The sequence below is a fragment of the Littorina saxatilis genome, linkage group LG2 (genome assembly GCF_037325665.1).
Source record: "Littorina saxatilis isolate snail1 linkage group LG2, US_GU_Lsax_2.0, whole genome shotgun sequence".
Classification (NCBI taxonomy): Eukaryota; Metazoa; Mollusca; class Gastropoda; order Littorinimorpha; family Littorinidae; genus Littorina; species Littorina saxatilis.
The window spans coordinates 73,017,780-73,040,325 of record NC_090246.1 but is presented as its reverse complement, the minus strand read 5'-3'; the positions used below and the strand labels follow the sequence as shown (position 1 = coordinate 73,040,325).

The following is a 22,546-nucleotide window of genomic DNA, read 5'->3' as shown; positions in this document are numbered from 1 at the left end:
TTTAGCACTCTTTTTCACCACATTCCCACGGACATATCTTGCAATATCAACTCTTCCTTTCTACTTGTTTCAAACAAGCTCTATTTTTTAATTAAAAAGTTTTTTTTTCTTGTGGCTGTTTGATCAATTCATAGCAAGCATTGACTGAAATAAACAATTTATATATCCAGCACAACATGCAATTCATTAACTTTTGACCCTAACCTTTAACACTTCCCAAAATAAATCTTTGGTGGACATTGCATCGACGCTGTTCATTTTGAATGAACATTTTTCTTGTGCATACATGTCATAGGAAGGGGTAAGAACCGTAACCGTGCACGTCCGTCAGTCTGCAAATTGTTATCTTTTATGTCAGATGATCCTCATCGCGTCGTGTGTGTTTAGCTCTTGGTGAAAACTCCACGGACAAGCTACGTTCGGCATATAGCTTCACATAATTATACCTGCAAATGTCTATATCTCATTGTGGAAATCTGTGATGTACCTTTGTGTGTGTTCATCTTAAAGTAGTAACACATTATTGTGTACTTTAAGCTCACAGTGACAGCCACTGACGGAGGAACGCCGGCGCTGGTGGACTATGCCACAGTGTACTTCAACGTCAACCGCAACCAGAACAAGCCAGTCATCACTAGTCCAACCCTCACTGTGACCATTTTGGAGACAGAGAATGCAAAGGAGATTGCCAATATCACAGCAAGTGACGGCGATCTACAGGTCAGTCTTTGTGTAGGACCCTTACATTTGCCATCATTTGCTCACTATCTCTGCTAAGAAAAGTTGCGCCTCAAGAATCATGGCTGTCATGCTTTAGACGTCTTCAATCGCGGAGAACTGTTGAAATTGTTTTCTTCCCATCATAACCAACATAATCAACTCTTCTCTCACTTCTGGCACTGTGCCAATGGACTTGAAAACTGCAGTAGTTAAACCTTTGATCAAGAAACCATCTCTGGATAAAAATCAGTTGAAAAACTATAGGCATGTTTCCAACTTGCCATCCATTTCTAAAATTCTGGAAAAAGTAGTGCTTAGTCAGCTTCTCTCACACCTTGAAACCAACAACCTCTGCAACCCTCTTCAGTCAGCGTATAGGGCTGGCCACAGCACCGAGACTGTTTTGCTTCGTGTTGTGAATGACATTCTTTCTGCTCTGGATAAAGATGACCTATCAGTTCTGCTTCTCTTGGATAACTCAGCTGCGTTCGATACGATCGATCACTCTGTTCTGCTCTCTCGTCTCGAATCTGTTTCTGGCATTCACTCTACCGCTCTTCACTGGTTTAGTTCATATCTACAGGGCCGTAGTCAGTATGTGTCTGTCAATAATCTCTCATCTCCTCCATCTCCTCTCTGTTTCGGCGTTCCCCAGGAATCAGTTCTAGGCCCAGTTTTATTATTTTGTACTATACACCACTCCTCTCTCTGCCGTCATCAAGCAACACGCAGTCAATCACTACCTCTTTGCAGAGGACACACAACTCCAACAAGCATGCAAGCCTACAGAAATCCAAGCGGTGACGCACACTCTTCAAAAATGCACTTCAGATATTAAATCATGGATGACAAACAATATGCTCAAGTTAAATGATGACAAGACTGAATTTCTTCTTTTCTCTGGAGCTTCCTCTTCGACCACTTCCCTTCCAGCCTCCATTACAGTAGGTTCTAGTGACATTTCTCTCTCTGATAGTGCTAGGAATCTTGGGTTCATCATGGACTCCCACCTCTCAATGAAACAACACATCAAAAAAGTCTGTCAGACATGCTACTTTGAGATCAGAAGAATAGGTTCCATAAGAAAATTTCTCACTGTTGATGCCACTAAAACTCTCGTTACATCCTGCATTCTGTCCAGATTAGATTACTGCAACTCCCTTCTCATAGGCTGCCCTGACTCCACTCTCCAACCCTTGCAAAAAGTACAACACTCTGCTGCACGTCTCATTTTCAGAGCACAGCATCGACAACCCTGCACTCCTCTCATGAAAGAACTTCACTGGCTTTCTGTATCTGAACGTATTAGGTATAAAGCTGCCTGCTTCTGCTACAATATCATCTCTGAATCGGCACCTGCCTATCTTTCTGAACTGGTCTCCCTCTACACTCCCCAGGGGCGGACGAGGGGGGGGGGCACGGGGGGCACGTGCCCCCCCCCCCCCCGAAAAAAAAAAAGAAGAAGAAAAAAAAAAGATTTTTCTATGCTGATTCTATAACCATTTCTAAGTTCAAATGGCACCAGATGGCACCATTTTGCTTCTTTGGGCAAAAAAAAATTACGGGGGGGCATGCCCCCGGACCCCCCTAGCAAATTCGGGCGCTTCGCGCCCATCACATTCACTTTCGATTCAAAGTGCCCCCCCCCCCCCTTACAAAGCAACTGATCCGCCCCTGCTCCCCCTCGCACCCTTCGTTCTTCTGATGATGCTCGACTTCTCCGCCAAGGTCGCTTTAAACGCAAGGCTCATGGCTTCCGCACGTTTTCGTACTATGGACCTCAGTTATGGAATTCACTCCCTTTTCAATTACGTCACTCTCCATCCATTTCATCTTTTAAGTCCAATTTGAAAACTCACTTGTTCCAACAACACTACGGATAGTTCCTTAGTATAGAGTCTGGGGATGTGAGATGTGCATGATGTGTTGTTTGAATCTGACAGTGATTGTATGATTTTTGACTCACATGCGAAGCAAAAGTGAGTCTATGTACTCACCCGAGTCGTCCGTCCGTCCGTCCGGAAAACTTTAACGTTGGATATTTCTTGGACACTATTCAGTCTATCAGTACCAAATTTGGCAAGATGGTGTATGATGACAAGGCCCCAAAAAAACATACATAGCATCTTGACCTTGCTTCAAGGTCAAGGTCGCAGGGGCCATAAATGTTGCCTAAAAAACAGCTATTTTTCACATTTTTCACATTTTCTCTGAAGTTTTTGAGATTCAATACCTCACCTATATATGATATATAGGGCAAAGTAAGCCCCATCTTTTGATACCAGTTTGGTTTACCTTGCTTCAAGGTCAAGGTCACAGGAGCTCTTCAAAGTTGGATTGTATACATATTTTGAAGTGACCTTGACCCTGAACTATGGAAGATAACTGTTTCAAACTTAAAATTTACGTGGGGCACATGTTATGCTTTCATCATGAGACACATTTCGTCACATATGATCAAGGTCAAGGTCACTTTGACCCTTATGAAATGTGACCAAAATAAGGTAGTGAACCACTAAAAGTGACCATATCTCATGGTAGAAAGAGCCAATAAGCACCATTGTACTTCCTATGTCTTGAATTAACAGCTTTGTGTTGCATGACCTTGGATGACCTTGACCTTGGGTCAAGGTCACATGTATTTTGGTAGGAAAAATGTGTAAAGCATGTGAGTCGTATGGGCTTTGCCCTTCTTGTTGTATACATGTATTGTTGTCACGCGCTTTGAACTTCTGATAAGGCGCTTTATAAATGCCCGTTATTATTATTATTATTATTATTATTATTATTATAATTGCAGCTTCTTTGGAGATAATTTCTCAAACTTGTTGTGCTCGATTTGCTTGAAAAAAAAGTCGTTTTAGAATCTTGAACTGGTATGAATGTTTGGCAAATTGCTTTCATTGACGGATCGATATGTATATGTACGTTAAGGTCAGTGGTATAGTAATCTCCGTTTGATATTCTGTTAATGTCACACGCTTTCCTTCTTTGCCACTACTAAAGCAAACGTGTGCAAGATTGTATGTTACACACTTTGGAGCATGTGCAAGAAAGGATTCAAACTCGAAATTGTCCCTCCAAAAACCCCAAAATGCACACACGACTTTTATTTCTCCTGCTGTTATCGTTTCTTCTCTTTACAAATTCTTCAACGCTGAGAATACGGAAAACGGCATCACAGACGACAGTACTGTTTCCATACGCGAATTTAGCTGCCCTTGGAGAGTGGCTCGCTCAGGAGGCCTGTTAGTCTGAATCTAGAAGGACAGAGTTATGAACATAGATGACAAAGATCCCGGAAAGAACAAACATTTCGCGGATGCAGACACAGAAAGACGTCATGAAGATTGCGATGCTTCAAAAGATACAGACTGTGACGATGACTGTGACGTCATTCACATATACCGAGACGTCATTTATAGTTGTTCGGTCACTTTCGTCAAAAAGTAGATCTCTCCACAATGGCTGCTCCTGTGTTTAGGTTTATCAAGCGTGAGTACGCAAAATGTGTTTGTTCTCTCCTCTGTTGAAGCTGTGAGACATACGCCATTACGAGCTAGTCGTGTGACAGAGAGTTTTCTTGCACACTCGACTGCAGCTGTTTCACTCCGGCTAAAGCCGTCGTGAAACATCTACAGTCTCGTGTGCAAGAAAACTCTCTGTCACACGACTAGCTCGTAATAGCGGGTAATGTTGACCTCTTCATTGATCCCTAGAGAGAGAGAGAGAGAGAGAGAGAGAGAGAGAGAGAGAGAGAGAGAGAGAGAGAGAGAGAGAGAGAGAGAGAGAGAGAGAGAGAGAGAGAGGAGCATTTAACTGAGTATACGGGCCAAGGCTATCACGTTCAGAGCTGAACTTATATATAGCCTATGATTACAGCCCGTATAGCTCTAAGCAGAGATCTGCTACAGTGACGGAAAGAATGCTATCTTGCGTCCCCTATAGGCGACGAAATAGGTCACACTTTTTAGTGGAAAATGCTTCGACGCCGGAGCGGGTACTGGACCCAGTGCGGTTCTAGTGCAAGTGCACTACAAAGTGCACTTGCACTACAACGGCACTGGGTCCAGTACCCGCTCCGGCGTCGAAGCGTTTTCCACTAAAAAGTGCACAAATTTGACCTATTTCGTCGCCTATAGGGGACGGAAAGAATGTCATTTCAATGGTGTGATAGCATTCTTTCCGTCGCGTGACATCATAGGCTATATAAGTTTAGCTGTGAACGTGATAGCCTTGGCCCGTATACTCAGTTAAATGCTCCATACTAAAGCTCAATAAGGTGAGAGAGGAGAGGAGAGAGAGATAGAGAGAACTCAGAACTCAGAACTCAGAAAGTTTAATCGCCAAAACTTGATAGTTCATTGCGATGGGGAGGTTCAGGGAGAGGGAAACGATTTCGAAAACAAGAAACGTGTTACAATGTACAAATCATGGGGATGATTCACGATTTTCATTTCTGTTCCAACATGGTAATTCCGCGTCAGTTTTGTACGGTTTGTTTGGTGTAAAGTAATTTACACATTTTTCCGAGAGAGAGAGAGACAGAGACAGAGACAGAGAGAGACAATAGACCAATACGTGTACACAACCACATTTGTTTTAATGCTTGTAATGCTTGTCTTACAGGCTCCTTTCAACCAGCTGTTCTTCAGCATGGCGACAACAGACTCGACTATCCAGCAGTACTTTGGTGTATTCAGCAATGGCGTTGTATTCACTCGCAAGTCCTTCCTTGATCTGCCTTCTCCTGACCGTTTTGAAGTAGGTGTTGATTTACAGAATGTGCAGCGGGATCAGATAAAATTAAGTTTGGAAGGATTATTCATTTTGTGGAGATGGGTGTAAATGTAATGCTAAACAGTGCTGGTTAGGCTCAACTTTTGTGTCGGTTGCTCTTAGTCCGGTCCTATTAATTTTGTTTCAGTAACTTCCCATCCAGAGAGAGAGAGAGAGAGAGAGAGAGAGAGAGAGAGAGAGAGAGAGAGAGAGAGAGAGAGAGAGAGAGAGAGAGAGAGAGAGAGAGAGAGAGAGAGAGAGAGAGAGAGAGAGAGAGAGAGAGAGAGAGAGAGGAGAGAGAGAGAAACAAACACACACACACGCGCGCGCGCACACACACGCGCGCACACACACACACACACACACACACACACACACACACACACACACACACACACACACACACACACACACACACACACACGATCTACTACAAAATAACTCTTTCCGTTTTGCATTTACTTTAGATTGAGGTCCAGGTGTGTGACCGAGCCCCAGCACCAGACACTCTCTGTGCGGACAGCAACGGCCGTGTCATCGTCAGCGTCATTCGCAACCACTACCCCTACTTCGTCAGCCTTCCCTACGACAGGGACCTGGACCTGAGTTTCTCACCTGGCCAGACTGTTGTCGACGTGGAGGGTGTGGATCCTGATCCTGTTGTGAGTTGTCTGGCATGGTTCTGTGTGTTTGTGTGTGTTTGTGAGTTTGTGGACCTGAGTTTCACACCTGGCACAACTGTGGTCGAAATAGAGGGTGTGAATCCTGATCTTGTTGTGAGCTGTCTGTCATTGTTCTGTGTGTTTGTGAGTTTGTGGACCTGAGTTGCACAACTAGCTTGACTGTGATCGATATGAATGATGTTCACCCTGACTCTGTTGTGAGTTGTTTTTCTTTATTTGGTGTTTAACGTCGTTTCCAACCACGAAGGTTATATCGCGACGGGGAAAGGGGGGAGATGGGATAGAGCCACTTGTCAATTGTTTCTTGTTCACAAAAGCACTAATCAAAAATTTGCTCCAGGGGCTTGCAACGTAGTACAATGTATTACCTTACTGGGAGAATGCAAGTTTCCAGTACAAAGGACTTAACATTTCTTACATACTGCTTGACTAGTTGTGAGTTGTCTGTCCGTGTTTCATGTGTTTTCTCGTTTGCTTGTTTTCTTCTGTGTGCTTGTTTCCTTCTGTGTGCCTGTGTGTGCATGTCCGTTCTGTTTTAGTCTTCTGCATTTGCTTTGTTTTTAATGATTAAGTGTTGTATTAGTTAGGGGGTCAGTTATGGGTTGACGAAGCTAATGAGTGCCTCAGAGAGTGTGTCAAAGACTGATGGAGTAAGCTAATGAGTGCAAAAACAAAACGTTCCAACAACTTACCTTTCTTGTTGTTTGATTCTTATGCAGGATGATGTAGTGAATAAGTGATGATCTGAGAAAATGATGGAATGGCTGGATGATTGGTCATTTTGTTCCAATGTAAATGGTATTTTGCCCATTGATATTTACCTTTTTCCACAAGCATATCCTGTTTTGCTTTCTCAAATCAGATTCGTGCGAGATGAAGCACACGTATTATGCGTGCGTGCGTGCTTGCGTACGTGCGTGCGTGCGTGCGTGCTTATGTTTTGCATGAGTGTGTGTGCGTGTTTGAGAATGATAAAGAGCATATTCACTGGTTACAGAGCTGTGTTTCACCGAAGATACAGATGTGTCGCTGTGTGATTCTCCCCGCATGTTCTCACAGTGTGAAAAAGTAACCTTCTATTTATATTTTGTACACAGGACATCATATTTGGACAGCTGAAGTACAGTTTGATCGGTGATGATGGCAATGAGAACTCCTTCAACATCAACGAAGACACTGGCATCATCACTGTGACCAACACCAACGGCGTCAGCGGGGAAGCATTCCAGGTCAGTTTGTGTGTGCTTTGTTAGTTTCGACACCTTGGTGATCTACAATGCCCTGCATACTTTTCTCTTCATTTCCTTGTTCTTTCGGTCCGACACTTGTGCTTTGTCATTCTCACGGCTGCTAAATCAGGTTGTTCCATCTGGGACGGCTGACCGGCCGATATCAACGTGCCTTAATTTTGTCTTATTACATATACGTATTTAAACCCCGAACAGGTATTTTATATCATGTTATAATCCATATAAAAATCTAAGCGTTCAGGTTTTCCCAGATGTTGTTGAGAGCGTTGGAACTCTGCACACGTGTAGGGGTTGATGATACAGTAACACTTACAATGGTTTTAGGGTTTGATGGCGCCTGGACATGACTCAAGTATGGTTGACCCTGCAATTTGTCCAAGTCACAGTAGGGTCGAAAAAGTATAACATTGTCACTTTTTGCGATGTCTATTGAGCTAGAGCAGTAGGTAGTTTGTTTCTGAGTCATAATTATTATTGTAATTCAATCAAGTTTGCGTTTTAATGAAACAGATCCTGTGATTTGTCAGAATGCCCCAACTCATTAAAAATTACCGGTCATTAATTGTCGATAACCACTCGCTAAAAAATCCATTAACAACCTGCTGGCGAGGCGCATTGATACAGCCTCAACTAGTCTCGGTTAGCTTTGAGGGTCATTTTACAAGTAGGAAATATGAAGGCTAACGAAATACCGAGACCATAAGGTATGCGAAGTGATGACATCGAATACGTGATATTCTGGCTCGCGGATTCTTGCGCTCACGCCCCAGATAGTTTTACCAAGATTCCTTATTGTAAAGTAAAGTGAAGTGAAGGTAAAAAACTGAAACATATGTAAACAAAAGAAACCATAAGAAAAAATACGAACTAATATGAAAAGAATCAAAACACAAAATCGCAACCTCTAAACCACCGCAGTCGCGACCGAACAACCAACGCTTGGTGGAAAATGGGGTACACAAAAAATCGAATTATTCAAACACACAACTGGAGCACTGGGGCCTTCGTTCCGAGTCGTTTTCTTTTACCATAACCTAAAACCAACAAAATACTACATCGACCGAAGTCGGCACGCTTCTTACTTTTACTATAATTCCTACAACAACACTAACAACACTCTCAAATGAACAAAATCACAAATTCAGAAAACTTAACCCGATCTACAACAAGGAAAAAATGGCGGAATAGCTCGACAAGCCACGTGGAAGACTGCAAATCTTACTCTACCAAAAAATGTGTGTCAAGAGCGATCACAAAAATGATTACAACCTCAAAACCAATGTAAATCATACTAGAGTCGGATCCTTTATTAAAAGAAATGAAAATTACTCACACTTCGTGGGCCACCAGACCTCTTAAAAGTCTTAAAAGAGAGGGAGAGAGAAAACCGTCCAAAGACAGATTCAGGGGAAACTACCAAGTAAAAATGTACAAAGCACAATGATCTCCCTTATACTTCTGTACATATTCTTGTGTGGAGAAAGGCGACTACATGAATATTTTTTTTGTCTTTTCTCCATATGCAATTTTTTTCTTAAAGTATATAGAGTGAAGAAGAAGAGAAGGCGTAGAGAGCAGAATATATTATCTAGGTTAATATTGAAACTGTGTGGAATTAAGATTCACACTCTAAAATCAGATTTGTTCTTTTGTTTAGTAAATGTTTGGAGATAGGTATGAAACAGTAATTTTTCATTGTTTAATTGGTTTTGACACATGGCGCCAACTGAACTGACACGATATGAACCCCAGGTCAATTCCCCTGTCGCTCACCCTCTACGGCTTGTTTATGCACGTGGGCCGCCAGCGAAACCGAGCATTGTTTCGACATCCAACTCTCACCTTTCTCCCTCCCTCCCCAACCCTCCTTTCCTGTTTGATCTGATTCTTTACTTCTATGTTGAATAATATTTGGTACACACAGACGAACACACACACACTCTCTCTCCCTTTCTTTCTCTCTCTCTCTCTCTCTCTCTCTCTCTCTCTCTCTCTCTCTCTCTCTCTCTCTCTCTCTCTCTCTCTCTCTCGTCTTTTATGTAGCTTTTACATGTATATCATTCTTTCTTTTACCCATGTATTCAATATAAACATGTATTCTGTATTCATTTGTTTAGTAGAATGTAGATTTTATGTTTATCATCTACATATGAGAAGCCTGTTCAATATACACTGTGTTTGATTGTGGTTAACTTGTAACTGCATACGGTTTTTGGTGTGACATGACTATTTTGCGAGGTAATAGTCAGAGGTTTTGCACTTTGTTCCCAGTGTTGATAACCTATGAGTGTTTGGTATTAAATGATGCGTCGTAGAATCTCCATTTTATTAATGTATTTCTTTATAGCGTTTTTGATGTAGTTTTCTTTGTACAGGAGTTTTTGTGTATTTTTGAGGGATTTTAACTGTAGCTTCTATGGAGGCTGACAGCAGCCTCGGAACTCTCCCCCCTCCCTCCCCATTTTGTTCTGTGGTCCCAGAGCGACATTTTCATTGGTTCTTTAGCGGTGACGTCAGAGACAGTCACGAAAGGTATATAAGCTGTTAGTTTTCAAGGTTCGGGGGAGTCTTGGCAACCAGCCTGGCTCAAAGTGTCTAAATGGTATACCGGACTTCCCACTTAGAGTTACAGCATTGCTTCTGTGCCTGTGGAAAAGGTTGTGGGAGGCAACCTTAGTACCGAACGGTTGTGGGAGGTTCCCAACCTAGTACAAAGTATTTGTTGTTATCTCTAAACTGTCCTCGGGAGTCTTGGCAACCAACCTGGCTTAAGTGTCTAAATGGTATACCGGACTCCGCCCTGTGGACTGAACTGACAGGGTTAAAAACAAACGTTCCGCAGTCCCAGGTTACCACACGGCGAGTAAAGTGGCGTCGCTTTACTCTTTTACTTTATTTTTATCCAAATTTTCAGTCATTTTAGGACATAGAATATTGCTTTCAGTAGCGTATTTTTCTAAGGGTACCTACGGGTTATGCCCAAATTTTCAGCCATTTTAGGACTTAGAATATATTTTTAAGTATTAGGAAAATTACAGGAATAGAGTGAACCAATGTACAGATATATTTTCTGAAAAGAACCTACGCCTTGTATTGAATTGTTTTCATGATTTGTTTTGATTCAATACAATTTTGAACTTTACCTGCCTCTTCTTGAGTTTATATTCTGTGTGTCTGTTTGTCCTGTCGTGTGATTGCCATCCTGACAAATGACCTTCAAACACGTATAACATCTAAGACACAGACACAGACAGTTAGAGTTAATGTGAAGCTCGTCTCATTTTCGGCTTTACAAATGGTGTCAGACTTGAAATGTGAAGCTAAGACCGCTCGGCTTTACAAATGGTGTCAGAAGTGGGATAAAGATTGGTTCACTGTAGGTTTTGGTAGCTTTCCATCTGTTTTTACTTAGAAAGAGAAGATCCCTTCCCATCCCTTTGTTTTTATTTTATTTTTCTCAGTCACTTAGCCAGTGATTTTATTTCTCTGAACTGCTGCAAAGCAAGATGTCTGACCTGGGTTCACAAGAAGACCTGCGGGCGTCAGGCGGTACTGACGACAAGGGTCGTCGCCTACCTCCGTTGGACAGCGGGATCGAACTGACTGGCAGGGCTGTACCACAACAGACGCTTGCCTCGGCGAAGGATGACCGTCACAGCAGGGCGTTCGACCGGACCCGCAGAGACGAGGAGATCGCTTGGGGTAACAGAACGGGACTGGTGATTGGATGGAGGCCGAGACGCTTCACGCCGGAGCTACTGGGCAAGGATCACCGATGAGAGAACAGGGTGGCCAACTCCCTGGTTACCCATTCTCTCGACGAGGGGACAGCTCGTCGCATCACTTCGCTTTACCAACGAGACAACTGGACAGACTACACATCTCACCGACGGATGGAGAGGACCGTCCGTCTCATCGTCTCCTTTCACCAATACGGGCACGGGGAAGCGAGCTCCTTGACTATGATTCTCCTCAACGCCAGGGGGAATCACTTCATTGTTTCGCTTCGCCCACAGGACGGGAGACTAGGAGCACAGGCCCTGATCGCCCCCGCGAAGACGTTTCTTCACGTCATTGGGCTTCGCCGACACGTCATTACATCGATCGACCAACGAGGGATTGGGGTGGCCAGAATCTTGGCTACCCACATCATCTGCGGGAGACAGCTCCGGTGGAGCGAGGCACCAACAGAAAACCACCTAACTTCGACGGAAAGTCAAGCTTCGGGGACTTCCGGGTCCAATTTGAGATCGTGGCAAAAATGAACGGTTGGTCGCAAGGAAGATGTGCGATGGAGATGGATGCGTCTCTCAGGGACCAAGCCGTTTCCGTGTTGACGCTACTTGACCCTGACATGAGGGGAGACTACAGAACTCTGGTCGACGCACTTGAATCAAGATTTGAACCACGTCATCAGACAGAAATGCATAGAGCGTCGCTCCGCAACAGAACCCGCAAAAGAGGCGAGTCCTTGTCGGCGTTAGCCCTGGACCTGAAGGGGATGACCAGGAGAGCTTACCCCACTGCCAGAGGCGAGCTCTGGGAACAGTTGACTGTGACAAGCTTTCTGGATAGCTTGGCCGACGGCGACATGGAGTGGGCCGTTCTTCAAGGAAGGCCGACTACGGTAGAAGAGGCGGTCACTCTGGCGACTCAGTTTGAGTCATTCAAGAAAGCTCGGTCCAGACGGCGAGCAAAAGACGAACCAGAGCTCTATCTTGTACAAGAGAAGACAAACACCAAGGATAAGACAAAGACAACAGACGCAAATGCTATTTCTGTAACAGCCCTCTGCACCTGATCGAGAATTGTGCCGAACGGATCGAAGGACTGCGGAGAACACAACCGCAGGCCCAGGGACGTAACCGGAAGCCGGGAAACGAGCAGTAGTCGACACCGGAGGTCACGTGTCGGCTGGAGAAGAAGAAGACGAACGACCTGACACTGAAACATTTGACCAAGGGGAGAAGGGCGGACCATATGTAGCAGTAGAAATAGGACAAGACAAGTTAATTACACTAATAGATACGGGGGCCTCGATATCCATCATGCATCCAGACGTCTATGACCGGCTACCAGAGAACAACAAGCCAAGTCTTCGACCAGTCCAACTGCACCTGACTGTAGCAAACGGGCAACTGGTCTCAGTGAAGGGTCAAGCTGACTTCAAAATTAAAGTCGCAGGGAGCCACATCGTCATCCACAGGTTCATGGTGGCTCCAATGAACGTACAATTGATCATCGGGTATGACTTCCTCACCCGCTTCAACTGTATCCTCGACGCCAGGAAGAAAAACATCGAACTAGCAATCGATACGACGGATGACGAGTGGGACCAATATCATGATGCAGTCTGCAAAATCCAAGCAGCTGAAGACGTAATGGTACCGGCGGGGACAGAAATGATCGTGGAGGGCGACTGTAAAGCAGCCCAGAGCGACAAACCTTTGATTCTGGAAGCCGACAGAGGCCTGGCTTTTTGCCAGGGACTGCTGATTGCCAGGTCGCTGGTGCCATGGGGAGAACGCGTTCCAATCCGCGTTGCCAACCTTTCTCACGAAGACCAGCTGCTGAGGAAGGGCACGACGCTTGGGGTGTGCGAGACGGCCCTGAACGTGATGGAACCGAGCAAAAACGGCAGCCCTGTACCTGCATATTTGCGGAGTGTATCCGTCCAACCTCCCTCGAGTGACGTTACAGATCTGTCGCCGGCACTACAAACGTTATTCAAAGACAGCACGGGGGAGATAAATGCGGAGCAAGAAGCGAAACTACTGCGGTTTTTGCAGGACAACAGGAAAGCCTTCGTTGAGAATAAAGAAGATTTAGGGAGGACAGGCCTTGTTAGACACCGGATCTTCACGGGCGAGGCTGCACCAATCAAACAGGCACCCCGTCGATTCCCGCGGGCCAAGAAAGCTGCCGCAGAAGAAGAGATCAAGAGAATGCTGAGACTGGGAGTCATCGAACCGTCTTGCAGCCCTTGGGCATCACCTGTGGTCCTGGTTGGAAAGAAGGACGGTTCCCTGCGGTTTTGCATAGAGAAAGACTCTTTTCCGTTGCCGCGGATCGACGATACCCTGGACGCTCTTGAAGGTTCCTGTTGGTTCTCTACTCTCGATCTGGCAAGCGGCTACTGGCAGGTGGAGATGGATCCGGAGAACTCAGAGAAGACGGCCTTCGTCACCCATGGAGGGCTGTGGCAGTTCACCGTGCTTCCCATGGGTTTGTCGAATTCTGGAGCCACATTCCAGCGGTTAATGGAGATGGTTTTCAAGGGCTTGGACCAAGTAGCTGTGCTCATCTACTTAGACGATCTGATAGTCCATGCTCGAGACTTCCAAGGTCACTTGGACAACCTGCAGAAGGTCCTCAACCGCCTACAAGACGTTGGGCTAAAGCTGTCGCCGAAAAAATGTCGTCTCTTCAGGAAAGAGGTCGAATTTTTGGGGCATGTCGTCTCCAATGAAGGCGTGAAGACGGATCTGAAAAAAACAGAAGCCGTACAGAATTGGCCGACTCCTAAGACGGTGACAGACGTTAGAAGCTTCCTGGGACTTTGCAGCTATTACCGAAGATTCGTCCGAGGTTTTGCTGACATCGCGAGGCCTCTTCATCGACTGACAGAAAAGAAAGCTACTTTTCAGTGGACGGAGGAGTGTCAAACGGCGAAAGACACTCTGGTCCAGGCTTTAACTACAGCTCCGATTCTAGCGTACCCCAAAGAAGAAGGGCCTTTTGTCATCGACACAGACGCGTCAGGCGCAGCGATCGGCGCTGTCCTATCACAGGTCCAAGACGGCGAAGAAAAAGTGATCTTGTTCTATAGCCGAGGGCTATCGGCGCAGGAAAAGAATTACTGCGTAACAAGACGGGAGCTGTTGGCGGTGGTGGACTCAGTAAAACACTGTCACCATTTTCTGTACGGGGCGCATTTCAAAGTTAGGACAGATCATGGCGCTTTGAGATGGCTGTTGTCGTTCAAGAACCCAGAGGGACAGCTTGCCCGATGGCTAGAGCTGCTGGGCACCTATGACTTCAACATTGAACACAGACCAGGCAAGAAGCACACCAACGCAGATGCCCTGTCTCGACGCCCGTGTCACCAGGAAGACTGCAACCATTGCGAGAGAAAGGAAAAGCAGGAAGAACAGACGGCATTTCTGCGGGCAGTGCATGACGTCAGACAACCTTCAGGCAACAGAAAAGGGGCACGTGACCAACAGCGGGAGAAGCCTGCAGACCGAAATGATTGCTGGCTACAGACCGTGACGGAGGTTGAGCTCTGCGGAATGCAGGATGAAGACGAAATTATGAAAACGGTCAAAACCTGGAAGACGGCCGGCCGACGACCACCATGGGCCGCTGTGAAGAACCAGGCGGCCGAGATGCGCATCTACTGGACGCAGTGGGCGCGGCTCGACATAAAAGACGGGTTGCTGGTACGATGGCTGCCGTCAGCGTCACATCCAGTTCGTCAGTATCAAGTGTTAGCGCCACACGAAATCAGACGCAAGGTCTTCGATCAGCTTCATCATACCAGACTGGGAGGACATCAGGGAATCAAGAGGACAGCTGCCCTCGTTCAGCATCGCTTCTGGTGGCCACAACAAAAAAACGACATTGAAAGGTGGTGCCAGGTTTGCGAACAATGCCAGTTTCGAAAGCAAAGAAGTGGACCAGCCAGAACCCCTCTTCAACAAGACATTGCAGCTGAACCTTTTGGTCGCATTGCCATGGACATCCTCAGCTTCCCAACGACTACGGAGAGCGGTAACACATGTGTGCTGGTGGTCAGTGATTACTTCACCAAGTGGAGTCAAGCTTATGCTCTGGCCGACCACCAGGCCTACACGGTAGCCGATGTCTTGGTTACGCGATTCTTCTTGATATTCGGCATACCTAGAGTCATCCACACCGACCAGGGGCCCGAATTCCAATCAGAACTGTTTCTGCGATTGTGCGACCTGCTGGAGGCGAAGAAAACGAGGACATCACCATATCGCCCACAGTCTGACGGTCAGGTTGAAAGACTCAACCGTACGCTGATAGACATGCTGTCAAAGTTTTGCGACGATCACAAGGAAGACTGGGACCATCACTTGCCTTACATTCTTTGCTCGTACAACTCCACGAGGCACGACAGTACAGGCTGCAGCCCGAACCTGCTGATGATGGGTCGTGAGATCACCCTGCCTATCGACCTCATGTACGGGACAGAGCCAGCCACTCCAACTCATCTTTGTCCTGTTGAGTATGTCGAATGGGTGAGACAAACGACGGCGGCCAGCTTCGACTTTGCCCGAGAACATCTTCAAAAAGCAGCAGAGAGGCAGAAAAGGAGCTATGACAAAGGCGCAAGGGAGAGACTTTTTGAGAGAGGTCAATGGGTGCTCAGATTTTATCCCCCAAATCTGAGCAAAAACAAACTGAACTCAAGATACGTTGGTCCCTACCTGGTGCTGGGCAAGACGAGCGAGGTCAACTATGAGATTCAGTCAAGCAAGGACGCCACATCTCTCGTCGTGCATGTTGACCACTTGAAGCCGTTCTTCACAGAGAACCCGCCCATAAGCTGGATCTGCAATGATGTGGAGAATCAAAAGGGAACCCAGACAGAGCCTGATGTGGGGATGGATCAGGAAATGACGAGTGTAGAGGCAGACAACAGTGACAGAGAGATGCAGCTGACAACAGGGGCGACAACGAAACTACGGTGGACCAGCAGGACTCGTCGTCCGCCTGATAGACTGAGATTTGACCATTAGTGGAGAATGAGGGTTCACAATGGAGTAAACAGCGTACGGCCGGAGCTGATGAAACATTTGGTTTTTTTCTTGTTGCAACAACTTACTACAGAAGAGTCATATACACTCTGCCATGGGTGTAGTCCAACAACCTGCGGGGAATTGGATTGGGAACCGTCTTGACCTGGTGTCACACTAGGTGGCACTGGCGGGTATGGTACAGAAGACCTACCAGAGGACAGGCAAGGCAAGCATAACCGAAAGAGCGGTTTGAGCGGCGTGTGCTGGACCTATGCGGCCACATAGGTCGGGTGGGCTGATCAACTGGAGAGCTAAGTGCATCCAGCAGCGAGGGAGCCTGAGAGATGGACTTCTCGGAAGGGGACTTAGATTACAACGAGGGGTCCCGAAGACACGCATCGGTCACCAATCCATGAACTTATTGCAGAGACCGAGAAAGTTGTCAAAGAGAACACAGAACCTCAAATCTCTTCCAAAATCATTATCAGAATCTACGGTGGCTGTCAACGACACCCGACTACCTCTGTCCCGGTGAAGACACGGCGGTCGACCTGGGATGCCAGCTGCGTCTCGGCGTTAAACGGTGCTCCAGCTGGGGGTCGTCCGGGGGCGGATGTTTCACCGAGGTCGACGCCTTGGCAGTGACAGAAGAGACGGAGGGAGCTGCCTGGCGCCGCGAGGACGCGCCAGTCGATGTTGATGTCGTTGCTGTGACGGAGGGAGCTGTCTGGCGCCGCGAGGACGCGCCAGCCGATGTCGACGCCGATGCTGTGACGAGATGACGTCAGAGCGACGTAACATCATCGTCGTCAACGCCGCATCCGTGATGTCGCCACAACTCCAACAACGATGAGGTCAACGATCGAAGGTTTTATTATTTCGAGCGCCAAAGACATTGCTTTAATCGATTTCAAGAGTCAATTAGGATTGTTTTCAAAAGAAGGAGAAAGACAGACGTTAGAGGAGTTACCGCGTTGTGTGTGTGCGATTCAAAGACTGCTACGATGGGGACGGACAACAGATGCGGTGTTCATGTACACTTACGACTGGTAAGAGTATACATTTTGTCTTTTTATTCTATAAAAGGTTTCTCGTACTTGCTGAAATGGCGAACATGAATACGTTTGAGAAATCTGGTTTTGTTGGTTGTTATCTCTTTTAAATGTTGCTGGGAATTTTGTTTACACATATTTTTGATTTCAATGCTGAGTAACCACGGCGAGGTAAATCGGTGTGTGGTTGTGTTTTTTTTAATGGAGCAGAAGACTAGAGTGGAAAGTCTAACGTTCTTTTGAGAAAAGAAAAATGTTGGACTATAACTGCAGAAGTTTTTATACCCTTTATTTTCATATCTTTGTCCATGTAAACTGTAAAATACATCATATACTTCATTGAGATGGTCGCGAAGGAACCAAATCATTCCAAGTTTTTTTCTCATAACTTCTCTCTTTTCGTTTTCGGCGAGAGAAACATATGGAAAAAAAACAAGAGGCGAAGCCTTCAAGGCTCCCGTAAGAAATCAACAAACAGTAACATAACACAAACTCACTCACTCCGTAACACACACAGAATAGTCAGGTTATAAATACAAGCCACTTTACCTATGCAGCATGGTGACCCTACAATATGCGAAACATGTCGACTGCAGCAGCCTGGTTCTTAAAATAATTCTGACGGTCAACACAGCCAGAAATGCCAACAAAGACAAGAAAGCTGTTGCAAGGTAAGCTTACCAAACGTTACATAGCGAATCATATGATAGTGCGTAAACAGCAAACAGTAGATCTACAATCAAAGAGAGGATCGAGTCTGGAATGAAACGCGATACAGATCTAGCATTCAAAAACTGTCTTTCACGTTCAAGGAAGTTGTTGCAAAGTACTTAAGACTTACTAAATTGTACAGACAAAACCATGACAGTGCATGTTTTGAATCTGAGGAAAAAATCGTGATCATTTTGACTTTGAGAACAGATTCATTCTGTTTCCTTATATCTGCATGTTCAAGTAAATGGTGGACAGTTTTTTTCGGGCAGAGTAAACTTAACTTGAGACTCTACTGCAAGTCTTGAAATTCACATAAATCGAACCACGAGCAAAGACATCCAAACATTACAGGCACTTTAGATCAACTCATTTCACTAGAGGTGACTGCCTAGCACTGTGTTTGACATCCGTGTCTGCTGAAATAAAAAGAAATTAAAACAAAACGGATTAACAGTAGGTGACACGTTATGAGAGTGGGAGACACTAGATCTGTCTCTGAACTTACCGGGATACGGCTGCAAGATCGACACTGACTGCCGCGCTTTCGACAGCTCTTCCTCGCGTGGACATTGGAAACACGCTGTGCAGATCAAATTGTAGGAAATCTCCCTTTGGTATCTTCTTTATTTACTTTTCTGGAGCTTAGAAACCGAACAACATGAAATCGTCTTCCCCGGCGAATCGGCGAGGTGAGAACTGGACCACAATCCTTCGCGCGACCCCTGACCTGATCTTGACACCTGACCTGCCGTCTGCATGCCAAACACGACACAAACCAGTCAACTGCTTGTACCCCTTCAAAACCCCCCACCACCCGTTTTCTTTGGATACACGCTTTAACTACACACATGCCGACACAATGTTGATCATTGCTTCAATAATTTGAAGATGGTGCTTGAAAATTAACCACGTGAAATGAGTATTTCGGTGTTTAGCCAAAAATGTTAAAGTTTCTACCACAGACATACACACATACATACATACGCACGCACGCACGCACGCACGCACGCACGCACAGACAGACAGAGTTTACCATCGCATAGGCTACACTTACGTGAGCCAAAAATCACATGTTTGATTTTACCATGACAAATTTTATTTCTCTGTAATCACATATTTGTTTGTAACAGTATATTTTTTTCTTTTTCTGCTTGTAATTTATAATGATAATAGAACTGAGAAGCTGAGAGAGGTGTTTTTATTTGGTTTGGGCCAAATTCACCATTTTTTAGTTGGAATTCAATAAGAACGAACAGAGGTTGTTGGTTCGGCGTTACTCTAATGGTGTTTCTAACGCAAATCTTATTCTTCCGCTAGTTTTTTTACATTTGGTGTCAGAAGCAAAAGAAGGAGAGGTATTGGTGTTTCACTGGTTTTCTGTATATGATTTTTGCTTTGTGTAAAACGATGGTACTTATAGTGTTTGATGTATACTTTGAGCAGGAATATATTTTCGCTTCTGCTTTGAGAAGTTTCAATACCCTCGGTCATTTTCAGTTTGAGGGGGGCATTGTGGAGAAAGGCGACTACATATGAATATTTTTTTTGTCGTTTCTCCATATGCAATTTTCTTCTTAAAGTATATAGAGTGAAGAAGAAGAGAAGGCGTAGAGAGCAGATTATATTATCTAAGTTAGTATTGAAACTGTGTGGAATTAAGATTCACACTCTAAAATCATATTTGTTCTTTTCCTTAGTAAATGTTTGGAGATAGGTATGAAACAGTAATTTTTCATTGTTTAATTGGTTTTGACACATGGCGCCAACTGAACTGACACGATATGAACCCTAGGTCAATTCTCCTGTCACTCACCCTCTACGGCTTGTTTATGCACGTGCCGCCAGCGAAACCGAGCATTGTTTTTCGACATCCAACTCTCACCTTTCTCCCTCCCTCCCCAACCCTCCTTTCCTGTTTGATCTGATTCTTTACTTCTATGTTGAATAATATTTGGTACACACAGACGAACACACACACACTCTCTCTCCCTTTCTTTCTCTCTCTCTCTCTCTCTCTCTCTCTCTCTCTCTCTCTCTCTCTCTCTCTCTCTCTCTCTCTCTCTCTCTCTCTCTCGTCTTTTATGTAGCTTTTACATGTATATCATTCTTTCTTTTACCCATGTATTCAATATAAATATGTATTCTGTATTCATTTGTTTAGGAGAATGTAGATTGTATGTGTATCATCTACTTATGAGAAGCCTGTTGAATATACAATGTGTTTGATTGTGGTTAACTTGTAACTGCATACGTTTTTTGTGCATGTGACATGACTATTTTGCGAGGTAATAGTCAGAGGTTTTGCACTTTGTTCACAGTGTTGATAACCAATGAGTGTTTGGTATCAAATGATGCGTCGAAGAATTTCCATTTTATTGATGTATTTCTTTATAGCGTTTTTGATGTAGTTTTCTTAGTACAGGAGTTTTTGTGTATTTTTGAGGGATTTTAACTGTAGCTTCTATGGAGGCTGACAGCAGCCTCGAAACTCTCCCCCCTCCCTCCCCATTTTGTTATGTGGACCCAGAGCGACGTTTTCATTGGTTCTTTAGCTGTGACGTCAGGGACAGTCACGAAAGGTATATAAGCTGTTAGTTTTCAAGGTTCGGGGGAGTCTTGGCAACCAACCTGGCTTAAGTGTCTAAATGGTATACCGGACTTCCCACTTAGAGTTACAGCATTGCTTCTGTGCCTGTGGAAAAGGTTGTGGGAGGCAACCTTAGTACCGAACGGTTGTGGGAGGTTCCCAACCTTGTACAAAGTATTTGTTGTTATCTCTAAACTGTCCTCCGGAGTTTTGGCAACCAACCTGGCTTAAGTGTCTAAATGGTATACCGGACTCCGCCCTGTGGACTGAACTGACAGGGTTAAAAACAAACGTTCCGCAGTCCCAGGTTACCACACGGCGAGTAAAGTGGCGTCGCTTTACTCTTTTACTTTATTTTTATCCAGGCCCCGAACCTCTGCCCAAAATTTCAGTCATTTTAGGACATTGGATATTGCTTTCAGTAGCGTATTTCGCTAAGGGTACCTACGGGTCATGACCACATTTTCAGCCATTTTAGGACTTATAATATATTTTTAAGTAGTAGGAAAATTACAGGAATAGAGTGAACCAATGTACAGATATACTTTCTGAAAAGAACCTACGCCTTGTATTGAGTTGTTTTCATGATTTGTTTTGATTCAATACAATTTTGAACTTCACCCGCCTCTTCTTGAGTTTATATTCTGTGTGTCTGTTTGTCCTGTCGTGTGATTGCCATCCTGACAAATGACCTTCAAACACGTATAACATCTAAGACACAGACACAGCCAGTTTGAGTTAATGTGAAGCTCGTCTCATTTTCGGCTTTACAAATGGTGTCAGAAATGTGAAGCTAAGACCGCTCGGCTTTACACTTTCAACTGGAATAAACGAAACGAAATTAAAAGAAAATTAAAAATACTGTCGGAGATAGAATACGTGACGTAAGTTGATGCATGAATTCTTCCGGACTACGTCAGTCAATTCCAAAGATCGCTTTTGTGATGAAAAGAATTTGTTTTAGAGTTTGCTGTCCAGAAACCCGTCAAAAAAGATAAGGGAAAATGTGTGTGAAAGAAAACAAAACAGGAGCAGAGTGATACGATAGGAATACAGAGACATATTTCTTGGGACTTGACCCTTGCAGGTAGGTGGACTGAAAGTAGTGTGTGAACAGAACAGAACCAATTCTGTCTGTTTACAACCGCATGAAAGCAGGAAAGAGATCGTCGTCAGATTGAATTACAATAACATTAACATGCTTCCATTTGAAACTTCTCGGTCTTCATCGTGGATTGACGCCCTCCCAATGTCTAATTAGCTTTTGTCGGGCGTCAATCCCCGATGAAGACCTCGAAGTTTCAAATGGAAGCATGTTAATGTGTAATTATTAGTTATGGCGAAGGTGTGGCGTATAAGCATTTGCTTTTCTTGTTTGTATCTTGTTCTCCACTTTGACATTACTTCTTTGTCATTCACACAGCTTCGAATCAGGGTGTGCGACCTTGGTGGGCTGTGCAACGTCACCGTTGCGACCATCACTGTCAGGGCCAACCGTTTCGCACCGGAGCTGAACAACACTAACTATCGTCGTATCATCCCGGAAACCTGGGCTCTTGGCGAGACTGTCATCAGCGTCGGTGCCCGCGACAACGACACTGCCGTAAGTGCTTCAGTTAGTAAATGAAAACATTCTCTTCTGGCTTTGTTTACCTGTATTTTTCACGTTGTAAGGCTTTTCTGCATCTCTGTCTGTATCTTTCGTTTTCTTACACATGTATACAAACTCAAGCTTAACAAATGGGGCAGTAGAGACAGCAAGACAAACCGACAAATCTCAACAGAGAGAGTCAGAGAGACAGATGTACAAAGAAAGACAGACAGATATACAAAGAAATAAAGACAGATATACAAAGAAAGACAGACAGACACAAATAAACACACACGCCCATGCACGCACACGTCCTTTTATTTCTTCTCGCTGCAAAGTGAAACGCCGCTTGGTCTAGTTTTAACTGCTGTCTGGCTTGTTAGTCAAAACGTACGTGTAACT

General features: G+C 44.8%; 2 protein-coding genes across 2 annotated transcripts in view; both read left to right on the top strand.

The window, feature by feature from the left end:
* LOC138954056 (protocadherin Fat 4-like) overlaps positions 1-777 on the top strand; it is a 48,375-nt gene extending 47,598 nt beyond the window's left edge. Inside the window, exon 26 of the mRNA XM_070326023.1 lies at positions 538-777. Within this exon, the coding sequence (XP_070182124.1) occupies positions 538-777 (240 nt within the window). The remainder of the gene's footprint in view (positions 1-537) is intronic.
* Positions 778-5,350: 4,573 nt separating this feature from the next.
* Positions 5,351-22,546, top strand: part of LOC138956610 (cadherin EGF LAG seven-pass G-type receptor 2-like) — a 21,573-nt gene continuing 4,377 nt past the window's right edge. The window contains exons 1-4 of the mRNA XM_070327928.1: positions 5,351-5,484; positions 5,967-6,161; positions 7,280-7,411; positions 21,977-22,156. Coding sequence (XP_070184029.1) covers positions 5,377-5,484; positions 5,967-6,161; positions 7,280-7,411; positions 21,977-22,156 — 615 coding nt within the window. The 5' untranslated portion in view covers positions 5,351-5,376. The remainder of the gene's footprint in view (positions 5,485-5,966; positions 6,162-7,279; positions 7,412-21,976; positions 22,157-22,546) is intronic.